At 43.3% G+C, this 12,236-nt stretch overlaps 1 protein-coding gene across 4 annotated transcripts in view; it reads right to left on the bottom strand.

The window, feature by feature from the left end:
• The window catches only part of adam23b (ADAM metallopeptidase domain 23b), a 35,285-nt gene extending 23,049 nt beyond the window's left edge, over window positions 1-12,236 (bottom strand). For all 4 annotated transcript variants that reach the window (XR_015089670.1, XM_086052366.1, XM_086052365.1 and 1 more), the window contains exons 1-6: window positions 12,032-12,236; window positions 11,286-11,497; window positions 8,792-8,868; window positions 3,444-3,507; window positions 797-879; window positions 620-683 (exon numbers count right to left, since the gene is read on the bottom strand). Coding sequence is in view for 3 of the 4 variants with exons in the window: in XM_086052366.1 (XP_085908492.1) it covers window positions 620-683; window positions 797-879; window positions 3,444-3,507; window positions 8,792-8,868; window positions 11,286-11,497; window positions 12,032-12,104 (573 nt within the window). In the remaining variant the exon portion in view is untranslated. The remainder of the gene's footprint in view (window positions 1-619; window positions 684-796; window positions 880-3,443; window positions 3,508-8,791; window positions 8,869-11,285; window positions 11,498-12,031) is intronic.

The raw sequence follows: 12,236 nt of genomic DNA, 5'->3' as shown, positions 1-12,236 counted from the left end.
CTTGATGTGGACAAATGTGATACCATCGGGAATTTGACAGGTTCGGCTTTGCAGATTTGTAAGCATCGACTGCAATTGCCTTGCTCACGGGTTGCCTTTTGATATTGGAGCAGTGTTACAAAATGGCTGCCTGGCTGGAAGTTTTTCTGATTCCAAAAATCTGCAGTTTGGCACCGGTTGAGAAACTTTATGGTTTGTCACACCAAGCCGTCAAATGCTAATGGCCTCAGGAAAATGAAGCTTCGTGAAGCACTTGTGATATTTTTGGACTCCTCTAGATGGTGCTCTTGGTTTAAAGATAAATGCTAGTGTTTATGGAAATGTGTTAAACTAAACCAAGTGTGCCATCTGGAGGAGTCGAAAAATATCACAAGTGCTTCGCGAAGCTTCATTTGTCCATCACTACTCACGTCCGTCCAAATGATAACGGAAACAATATAGAAAAAGTAAGTGTCTAGTGGCTTTCGGGGCACTCTGTACTTTGGCCTTGGTTGAGGTCTGTACTCGACTGAATGCCATTCTACAGTGATACAGCATTTAATGCTGCAGTAATAATATGAATAATAATACCTTAGCAAAGGAAAAATATAATTCGATGCATACTTAGCCGATAACTTACGAGTGAATGAGTCTGTTGTAGTGGCTCAATTTGATACACATAGGCTCCGTCGTCAAACATCCCACTGAAAAGGGAGAGAGGCAGCTCGATACTGAGTCAATATTAGAAAAGGAGCTGAGATATGTGTGGATGAGTCCCTCGATGCCGTGCGACTAGCGCACAATTCTGTTCACTTACTGCAGCCCGTTGCAGGTAGATAAGGCCACACGGGAGCCGCCGTTGCCTCTCACCTGCCCGTGGTAGTAACAATGCTCACCGCCCTGAGGGGGAAAGACACAGTGCTAATGCAGCATCACGGCAGACCCAGTTCAGTGCTCAAGCGTGGCAGACCTGGACCTTCCGTGGGGATTTTTTTACCCGATTTAATGACACGGCTATCACGTCACAATTATAGAATGTGTCAATATACAAAAACGCAAAATGACGCCACGATACTACGACATGGATAGCATCTGAAAAATGTGCGCAGTTTCCTATATGCGTTTTGCTCGTCAAGGTTGTTTTTTGCTCTGACAAACCAATCAGATGGCGGAAAAATGCTGACATCATTGATGGCCGGTACTCTGAATTTGAAATCGGATTAGTTCAAGAAACAGTCCCATTGCTAATATAATTTAAAGCGGAAATCAACCCATATTTTTTTCAAGAATATGTTCCCAGCAGGCCCACTGGTTGAAACACGGCATTCTGATTAGTAGTGCGTTTGCGCAATGTGAGTTCAGCGGCAAAATTCACCACTTTTTGGCCATCTCAGTGGGCAGCCATTTTGTCATTTGTGTCTACTGAAAATGACATCACAACTACCCAGGGCTCAGGGAACGACCAATCACGGCTCATCTTCGGAAAACAGGTCAGCTGTGATTGGTCGTTACCTGAGCCCTGAGCAGTTGTGATGTCATTTCCAGTCGACAAAAGTGACAAAATGGCCGCCCCCAGAGATGGCTAAAAACGAGTGGATTAACTCTTATTCCACAAACGCAATATTTAACAGAATCCCTTGTTTCAACTAGTGGGCTTGCATAGTACATATTCTTGAAAAAAATATATGTTTGGGTTGCTTTCCTCTTTAAGATATAACGGCCAGCGCTACTGATTCTGAAGGTCATAGGCAGATTAGTTTTTTATCGTGTTTATGCATGTGGTTGTTACATTTTTTTTTTGTCCAACCAGATTTTAGCCTCAGTGTCAAAGGGAAGAGAATAGACTGCTGCGAATAAATTTGGAAGAAATCATTTCGATTGCAAATGTGGACCACGCGCCACTGCCGTCACACTACTCGCATCGCAGCATACATGTGCGGATTTCTTTGATTTTGCTTTTCTTTTCTGAACTACCACGAGCCGGAAGCCTCTGAAGATGTAACGTCTCAGAGACGCTGATGTCTACGTCCGCTTTTAGCAAGGGATTGTGAATTCATTGCAAAGTAGGTCTTGGTGCTATCTGTGACTCAGCTGTCAAGACGGGGTGAGTGCAGGACTCTCTCTATCCTTTCCACGCTTTTTCCTCTTTCTTTCTCGCTCACTTCATCCATCTAACACCGCACTGACACTGCAGAGTGCTTCCCCTCCCTCGTCACGTGAGCAGTGCTCCAGTCGGAGGCTGCAGGGGGAGCGGAAGCCTGCTGATTCAGCTACAGTACGCCCAGCCCATGCAGCCTGATTCAGCAGCCGCAAACGGCCCTTCCTCTACAACCTGCTTCTCTCCGAGGCGTATGCACCAACTGGCCACCACGTTTGGACCACTTGCACAATCGAATAAGATCGCAATGTAGAGTGACATCGAGTTCTCTGCATTTAACCCAACCCTGGTTTGCAGCGGCGCACACCCGCACTGCATCATCATGCGCGGATGTGTTTTGAATATTTTTGCTTACTTTACTTAGCCACATGCAAGGAGTCTGAAGATCATTACGGTGCAGTGCGAACGACCGCCACGATAACAAACAAGTTGTTAAAGTAATACCCCTCTGGGGTCAGCTAAAACATGAGCATGATTATCTTCGTAAAGGCAGAATATTGAATTGGATCTAATTAGTTAGTTAGCCTTTACTCTAGTGCCTCCCACAATGCGGAACAAACTGCCCCCAAATCATTTTGCTTCTTCTCCTTGGCATTCCCCAAACATGCATAGAGTTGCGAGCTTTGTGGAGTATTTCTTCATTTCTTATTATAGTATTTAGTGTTTTATTGGTTTTCTATTAGGATTTGCTTTTATCTTCTGTAATGGTATATTGTTCGATATCCTGCGTGTTTTGAATGAATTGTACAACACTTTGGTCAACCCAAATGTATATTTTTTTCAAGAATATGTTCTATGTGGGCCCACTAGTTGAAACAAGGCATTCTGCTAAATATTGCGTTTGTGGAATAAGTGTTATTACACTCGTTTTTAGCCATGTCAGGGGGCGGCCATTTTGTCACTTCTGTCGACTGAAAATGACATCACAACTGTTCAGGGCTCAGGTAACGACCAATCACAGCTGACCTGTTTTCCGAAGCTGAGCCATGATTGGTCGTTACCTGAGCCCTGAGCATTTGTGATGTCATTTTCAGATGACAGAAATGACAAAATGGCCGCCCCCGGAGATGGCTAAAAACGGGTATATTTTGCTGCTTAACTCATATTAATCAAACGTAATATTAATCAGCATGCTGTGTTTCAACGAGTGGGCCTGCGTAGAACAAAAAAAAAAAAAAGTGCTCTAAATGAATATGGTTTTTAACTAATTTCCAACCATTCATCCACCTCAAGACATCCATTCATCCATCTCTTCAATCAGCCAGCCCAACATGTACGCAGGACACTAGTCAACCATCTCCATTACCTTTGATAGGATAGGTTTATGCTCCTCGTAATGGATCTCGACATAATCTGAAGACAGCAGGTCACTGCGAAGACAAAAAAGGTTGGTTAGAGGAGTTAGGGGAGGAAGGAAGTGACGATGCATCGGATTGCATGCAGACATTGCTGTTTTTATTCCTTTGTGACTCACTCGTGTGGGTTGCACTCACTGTTAGCCCCACTTTAGTTGACCTTCGAACAACTCAAAACCACTGAGTCACTGTTTGAAAAATATGCAACCAAAGGTACAGTCACTAACCACATCTCCAGAAACACCTTCACAATTTGGTGGGCTGTAACAGAGGTGAACATAAAATCTTCAGCGATTATAATTTTGGATGGTTGTTGGTTAACGTCGTCAGGGAGGTTTGTCACGAATAGTGAGAGGTGCAGGATTTTTCATTGCATGACCAATTTTGATCAGGCTAAATAAGACTGTATGCAAAGTATTAACATAAAAACGCAATAACCTAAGACAATGTAAAGAAATAAATTGGTTGCAGAAAGTGTCAAAGATGAAAACACATAGTGGTATATTTGTGTGTTGTGTGCCTCAATAGGGGTGTGGCAGGGGCGGAGCGTAGGTATCAGCACAGAGGGGGCGGAGCATTCTCGATGGGCCCTAATGAGGGTGACTTCGCAACACCCCCCCCTGTCTCCGTCGCGTAACGCAAATATTAAATGTACTGTAATATTCTTTGAGTTTATGTTTTCCGAGTGGCCCCTGAAGTGCACGAATGTGATTGGCTCGTATCGAGGGTGAGCGATGTGTTCTGTTGTTATATGTGAGATGTAGTAGTTGATATGACATAGATAAGTTTACTAAAGGCGGCACGGTGGTCGACTGGTTAGCACGTCCGCCTCACAGTTCAGAGGTCGTGGGTTCGAGCCCGGCTCCGGCCTCCCTGTGTGGAGTTTGCATGTTCTCCCCGTGCCTGCGTGGGTTTTCTCCGGGCACTCCGGTTTCCTCCCACATTCCAAAAACATGCATGGTAAGTTGATTGGATACTCTAAATTGCCCCTAGGTGTGATTGTGAGTGCGGATGTTTGTCTCTGTGTGCCCTGCGATTGGCTGGCAACCAATTCAGGGTGTCCCCCGCCTACTGCCCAAAGACAGCTGGGATAGGCTCCAGCACGCCCCGCGACCCTTGTGAGGATAAGCGGTACAGATAATGGATGGATGGAAGTTTACTAAAGCATTACAGATCGGCTGACTTTATTAACATAAAACAAGACACGCACAAGATCTCCGTCGCGTAACGCAAATATTGCTAATATCGCTAATGAGTAAAACAAACAGACGTATTGGGCACCACTTGAATATGAGTTTAAATAGATGGACGCATCGCATTTGAGAACACCAAATTGCTCAACATGACCCCACATTTAAATTGAATGCTACAAAGGAAAACGGTGCATAACTGTGGCTTATCATCTTCGCCCTGAACAAAAACGTCCTGTAAAGAACCCGCTGTCGGCGTCCATTACCATCACACGCATTCAATCTGTATGCTGACTTCCGAGAGAGTGCAATTTCTGCAACAGAGGTGTTCCCCCCCCCCCACCCCCTCCCTTGAGTCACCTCACAAATGAAAAAACATGCGCTTCTCCCAGGAAAGGTGGCGGCGTTGGGTACCAAACGGATTACCTCGCAGATTTTGTCCTGTGACACACAACCGGCGGCGTGACATTTGTGAGTGATGCTCAGGAGCATGCCGGCCGGCAAGAAGCGCACTATTACGAGAGGATGCTCAAGGCGTGAGAGCGACTCCTAAGCGAGGCGCTATTTTTAGCACAACACACAAGGCATCTAGTGGTGAGGTGGGCCATGCCAAGGAGTAATGGCGTGCATGTGCACGGGCTGGCGGGCGCCACTGATGCGCTCGGAAAAGATGAGCCGCCGGAATGTGAGCATCTCGAAGTGTGCTTTTTGTTGAACTAAACAGTGTCTGCGGATGCCTCGGGGCATGCACGGGGCACTGGAGAGCCACAATGCAGCAGCCGCGGCAAATAGGGAGGACCGAAACGCTGCAGGAGATTCTTGACGTCTGGCACAGGCATGAGAAGAAGCTCGGACACCTGAAGTGACACTAGCCACTGTCTGATCATCATGCCCCCAACACATGGAAATAAGATGAATGGAGATGCCTCATACGTTTTCAGAACATTGTGTCCCATTCTTCTACCAGCCAGAACATTATGTACACTTCAATGTAAGAGAGCTTTATTAATATTCAAAGACAAGCGCCAAATATGCTGTAATGACTTTATTTTTCTTTCAAACATTGCAGATGATATGTAAGATAAATAAATGAGACAGAGAGACAACGTGACATACTGTACATTCAAGTTGGTGCCAAATATTATGAAGTACTTTCATAATATCCATACATCCAATTTCTATAGCATTTGTCCTGATGAGGTGTAGCCTATCACAGCTGGCAATGACAACCGTTCACACTTATCAACCATTTGAAAAAGGGATGGGCAATTTAAATGATAAAATGGGGCCCACCATTTTTTATCAGTGCTACTGGGAGGGCACATATAGGACCGCGCACTTCCTAACCAGATGTATGCCAAAAAATTCTTTTTTAAATATGGACAAAATATGTGCATACGTGCAAAATATGTGCTCTGAATGTATTTCCGTTTTGATCATTCGTTTTTAAATTCATGTATAAAAGATCCACGGTCCTAACAAAGGGTTTGAAGCAAACGACAAAATAACCTCATATGGAATTTTTTTGTGTGTGCAGTCACTGGCACACTGCAGATCTGCCGAGGACTGTACAATTAATCGAAATCGAATTACGATTATTACACTCCACGATTACAAAATTGGCAAAATTGTAAAAAAAAAAAGATTATTAATCCGCATTTATATCCAACACGCTGTTTGTTTACACACAAGGAAATCATTCTTGAATTTATACAGTCGCACCTTTTCTCATTCTATAATAACTCATTTTATAAATGTTTCGAACTTACATAATGGTAGTGTTTCAAATGTATTTGTCTTCATATTGTTTTTGTTTTGTTTAAACATGTTCTTGTTTTGTACTAAAAAATAAATTATCGTTTCAATAATCGTGATTTCAATTTTTACCAAAAATAATCGTGATTAATATTTTTTTTCATAACCAAGCAAGCCCTAGATCTGCCTGTGAGCAAAACTATCGCAGCTATAAAACCAAGCAGAATTCAAACACCTCTTTCTTTCTTTCATGCACACACACACACACACAAAAAAAGCTGAAGTTAGCATCTCAAAGGTAACCTACACGTGGACATCTTGGAGATGAAGGTCACGCTGTACTTTCACTGTCCGAATGTACAAGATGAACCTTGTCTGGCGTTCTTTAAGACATCTGATGTCACACTTCTCACATGACAATCTGTCAGCTATAATGTCAGATCATGTCTCTATCTCAAATGGAGAAGGATCTTTTTTTTTTTTTTTTTTTTTTTTTTTAAATGTGAATTCAGACACTGAATCCAACATTGATGCTCCTGCAAAACGTGTGTGTCATTTCTTTTAAAGCCCTCCTTAGCGGTCTCCCCGTTGTCAACAACCAGGCAACATTCCTGCAAACTCTCCATTATTGGCACAGCTGCAGAGAAGCACACTTCGCCTGCCTCGTGGGATGACAATTATTTGCTGGTGTGAAAATAAACCGCCACTTCCTCTGTGATTTGGGAAGGGTTACAAATCAAGCTACTGCCGTAGCGTGTGCCAGCCTTGATATCTGACACCACTTAACCATGAAGTCTGTATGAAATTACCATATTTTATGACAGCACCCAGCTTTAAATTACATTAGGAGCCAGGGGATTCAATTAGCATTTCAAAATCCTTTTGTACACATGCACATTAAGCTCTCACATATGTAGAGCGGCTACTCAGTGAAGAAACTAAATCAATATCATTGAGTGTCCGGAGCCTCATGTCTCCAAACGGGACAGTGATCTGCAGAATGTCTGTCTCCGTGCTCATTTTGAATCAAGCCAATTAAAACCTCACTAAAGACCTGATCTTTGAAAAATAACTTTGTCTGGAGCCTGCCAGGTGTAAAAAAAATAAAATAAAAAAAGAATATTCTATAATTGAGCAGGTACCACCTCTGAGAATATCGTTCATTACCCGTGACAAATGCTGTTCCATTCATCAAAACAAAAGTTTTACTGAGCCTTCATTTCACAGCCTGACATTTTAATTGTTTGTATCACTGCTAAGGATGTGTTGCTTTGTCAGTAAGATTATGCAAAAAATGACTAAGCCGATTTTCACAAAAATGAAGCGGAGGGGTGGGGCACTGTTTAATTTGTGAGTATTTCTCAGTGCCGAATGCATGAATGATTCAGGTGTACGCACGCTGCGCATCTGTGGCGGTGCGCAATTTGGTGCTGATCCAAATTAGGACGGCTCACAGGGTTTGCTGGGTTCCATTTCGTTGAAATGTTCTGTCATCAAACTGCTAGCAATGCATTCTTACGTCGGGTCGACTCGCTATAACAAGTCGCTGAGCTATTTCACCACAGTGTGGACAGAAATACAGTACTACGGTGGCGCGGCGACCAAGCATCCAACCTCAGGAGCTGATGATGGGAGACAAGCTCACACCGAAAGGCTAACCACGGTCTGAAAATTTGTTATGACTAACAACCACTGTGGCGAGGATTTAGTAAGGCTTTTACTGGCAATGAGGTACAGTATTTGTTTGTCTGTGTGTAAGCAGCGATGTGCAAACATGGCTTGGAAGCAAAACGTTGTGCGGCATGAATTACGACGATTGTTTTCGACTGTTGGTGAAGTTGCCCTTTACAGAGTAAATGAAGGTTAAAGTGAAAATCAACCCAAACATATATTTTTTTCAAGAATATGTTCCCAGCAGCCCCACTAGTTGAAACACGGCATTCTGATGAATATTGCGTTTATGAAATATGAGTTAATAAGCAACAAAATGCACCGGTTTTTAGCCATGTCAGGGGGCGGCCATTTTGTCACTTCTGTCGACTGAAAATGACATCACAATTACTCAGGTGTCAAGTAACGACCAATCGCGGCTGACCTGTTTTCTGAAGCTGAGCCGTGATTGGTCGTTACCTGGGCCCTGGGTAGATGTGATGTCATTTTCAGTGACAAAATGGCCGCCCCCGGAGATGGCTAAAGATGAGTGGATTAACTCTTATTCCACAAATGCAATATTTATCAGAATGCCTTGTTTCAACTAGTGGGCTTGCATAGAACATATTCTTGAAAAAAATGTTTGGGTTGACTTCCACTTCCAACAAACAAACCAAAAAATCAGACCACAAAAGAGGACTTACTTGTTCAGGGTTAGATCCAGAACAAATCGGGTGTCGAAAGCTTCGATTTGGAAGTTGACCTGAGCAAGGTGGATCGCCTGTCGGGAGAAAAAAACTATTAAGTCATTTTAAAATTTCTGTTGTTCAACTAGTACAGTGGCACCTCTAAATTGTTCGCTAAATTTGGAATTCAACCAACATTTTTCAGGGAAAGACCAGCCTCAAAGGTCACATAAGTTAGAACCATCATAGCTCTCGCCCAAACTCAGTTCAACCAGCATCAAAGCATTAAGTCAAGCCAGAAGATTCCAAAATGTCCACCAATAAATACTAAAAGAAAAAGACTCCCGTTCGCCCTTATCGAGAAACCAATGATATTGGACTATTTTAGTGTCCTAGAAGCTCGAGATGATGTGATGTTGAGCCACATGGCTCAGTAACAAGCAGGATTAGTGAGTCCGGCGAGGCTTAAAAGCAGGTGCAATGGGGTCAACCGCTAACGTATAGCCAACGACGAGATAGCTGATTTTTCTTGCATGTCATCATGATTTTATGCTTTAGTGTTTAACAACACAAGTGTAAAGGTTAATGTAAGTAATGTTGATGACCAAAAAAAAAAAAAAATGTAAATCTGCGATGCAACCTTTATTATGCCCTCTTCATTTGTTCATCATCATTAAAATTAAAAGACCGTTGGAATAGTGTTTTATTGTTAAAGCACATTAATATTACAGTGGTTGACTTATATTACGCACATTTATGACCAAGGCTGTCGAAATGTTTCTCAAAACATTGCTTTTACCGTTAATAAATGTTTAATGCTGTGCTCAACCGGCAGGTTTCACTGTACAAGACTTTCATTTGACACACCGCAAAGAACAGTCCTGTTAACAACGACCCCAAATTTGAATGCTCAAAGCGGAAGTCAACCTAAACATATATTTTTCTTAAGAATATGTTCTATGCAGGCCCACTAGTTGAAACACAGCATTCTGATAAATACTGTGTGAGTGAAATATGAGTTAAGCAACATAATCCACCTGTATTTAGCCATCTCTGGGGGCGGCCATTTTGTCACTTCAGTTGACTGAAAATGACATCACACACCCTCAGAGCTCAGATAACGACCAATCATAGCTCAGCTTCAGAAAACAGGTCAGCCGTGATTGGTCGTTGCCTAAGCCCTCGTAATTGTGATGTCATTTTCAGTCGACAGAAGTGACAAAATGGCCGCCCCCTGAGATGGCTAAAGACGGGTGGATTTTGTTGCTTAACTCATATTTCATATTAATCATATTGCCTTGTTTCAACTAGAGGGCCTGCATAGAACATATTCCTTAAAAAAATATACATCACCAAGTATATAAAATAAGGCTTCAAAATAGTAAAAAAAAAAAAAAAAAAAAAGTCAAGTAATTGTCTTAACTCTGCGAACGTGTCAGCTAATTGCGCAAAACCACGGCCTGCTGAAAAAAATGGATGCTACGTTGTCTAGACCCTTTTTTATGCCCGCACATCCATATGTTTGAGCCGCAAAAACACCTGCAAGCCTCTGGTGGCTGAAATATATCTCTGAATTCATATGGCGGGGTCTTTAAGGGGACAATCAAACTATACGGTTTCAGAGTTTCAAACATGACTATTAGGGCTCTATGTTCGTAGACAGTGCAAGTGCGCTTGGCGCAAAACCTAGTGGATCTTCATTTTTGTTCCGGGGCAAGTGTAGTTTACTGTGTCTGGGAATCTGGCTGACCGTGCTGAGCCATGCTAGGCCTTCCGGCGGATGCCCACAGCGCACCTGACAATTTAGTAACAGAAAGTAGACTAGACTTCAGACCAGCTCGGAGCAGGTCTTAGTAGTGGCTTAGGTGGTTTAACGCAATTTTGGTGAATTTGATTGAAACGCAGGCAAACAGATTCTGCACTCCGCTGATATGTGTACCTGTCTACGAAAACACCAAAAAAAAGAAAACCCTTGACCCTTAACTTGGGAGTCCAATAATGAGTCATACAGAATACACGGCGCTGATACTTAATAGTGACTAAATTCCCATTTATAAGTCACCCTCACACACACACACAAATAATAATAATTGCCCAATTAGAGATACAATAGCTTGTCACTAGGGTGACATCCGAAATGAAACAAGTTTTGTACATGACTGCTTTGAAAACATACTTGCGGATACGGTGCTAACTCATCGGCATACAGTAAGTGTAGCTAGCTTGACGGAGAGTACTGGACTGCAGTCCTGTATCTGACCGCGAAAAAAACTGCAGATAAGTTCGCTATCCAGTCCCCAGTGGACAACGCAAACAGATGTGGTGAACGAATGACAGATGGTGGTTCTGCTTGGGTGCAGCTTTCTTCAGCAGCACACAGCGTGACTTTAGGCTGCTATTTATGTGCTCGGAAAACGGGATTGTGAGAGATGGGCTGATAAGCAGCATGCGGTGAGAGGTGATCTGCTGATGGTGACAAAATATCATCTGACTCGGCTCTGTGTTTGCCTACCTGACCCTCTGTGGCTTGGCTCCTGGCCCGCGTGTCCAGGTCATGGTAGGCACTCTCAGAGTCCTCGTTTAGGTAGTAGATGAGGCGAGACGGGTAGGCGATCACCTGCTCGCCTGCATGGTGGGCTGTGCTTTCCGAAACGGGTGCTGCAGTCGCCTGTTGCTTCACCGGCACTGCGTCCCTCTCAACCTTGTCCTCTGCACTGTGAGAAGCTGCGAGAGAATCGCGCACACGCACACACACACACACACACACACACACACACCCGAACCGGCTGTCAACCTCGAGTCATCAACACACACTGGCAAAAGGGTCAATGTGTCATTGCAACACTTTTTTTGTTCCAAGAACGAAGCAGTAGACTCGCAGCCAAAATTCCTGGTGAGATGACTTTTTCAGCAAATAATTATTCGTTTGACTTTGGATCATGGAGGTATACTTTGTATTTTCAAAAGTGCCCAATCACCTATCCATGTCACTCAGCTTCAAATAGACAGTTAGTACCATGCAGTCAAGATCAGAACCACTCCTTAACATGTGTGTATATATTTTTAATTCACATGCAGAAGCGATTAAGCACAGGGAACAAAGCTGGCATGTTTTAGACTGCCCGACACGAGCACGTTCCACACATCGTCCCTTCTAATTAGCAACGAGACGCTAAAATACACAACAAGAAATCGCACGGGATGTAAATGATTCAACGAAAAGCAAAAAAAAATAAATAAAAATTCAGCGCTACGTACCGAATGACGCTGGTGATGCGTGAAGCCAGAGCGTGAGGATGACGAGCAAAGTGTCCAGAAATATCAAACGCATGATTCATATTTGATGACTGAAATATCTCGATATCAACACAACAAGGTAGCGTGGCGCTTGCAGCCCATCGTGGCGTGTGCAGGACTGCGGTCAAGCCAGCCTCCACTCGAAAAAATGAAGTCAAGCCAGCCG

Source organism: Filicampus tigris, chromosome 14 (genome assembly GCF_054856515.1).
Source record: "Filicampus tigris isolate MCC_2025a chromosome 14, RoL_Ftig_1.0, whole genome shotgun sequence".
NCBI classification, from domain to species: Eukaryota; Metazoa; Chordata; class Actinopteri; order Syngnathiformes; family Syngnathidae; genus Filicampus; species Filicampus tigris.
This window is presented reverse-complemented; position numbering and strand designations above follow the sequence as displayed.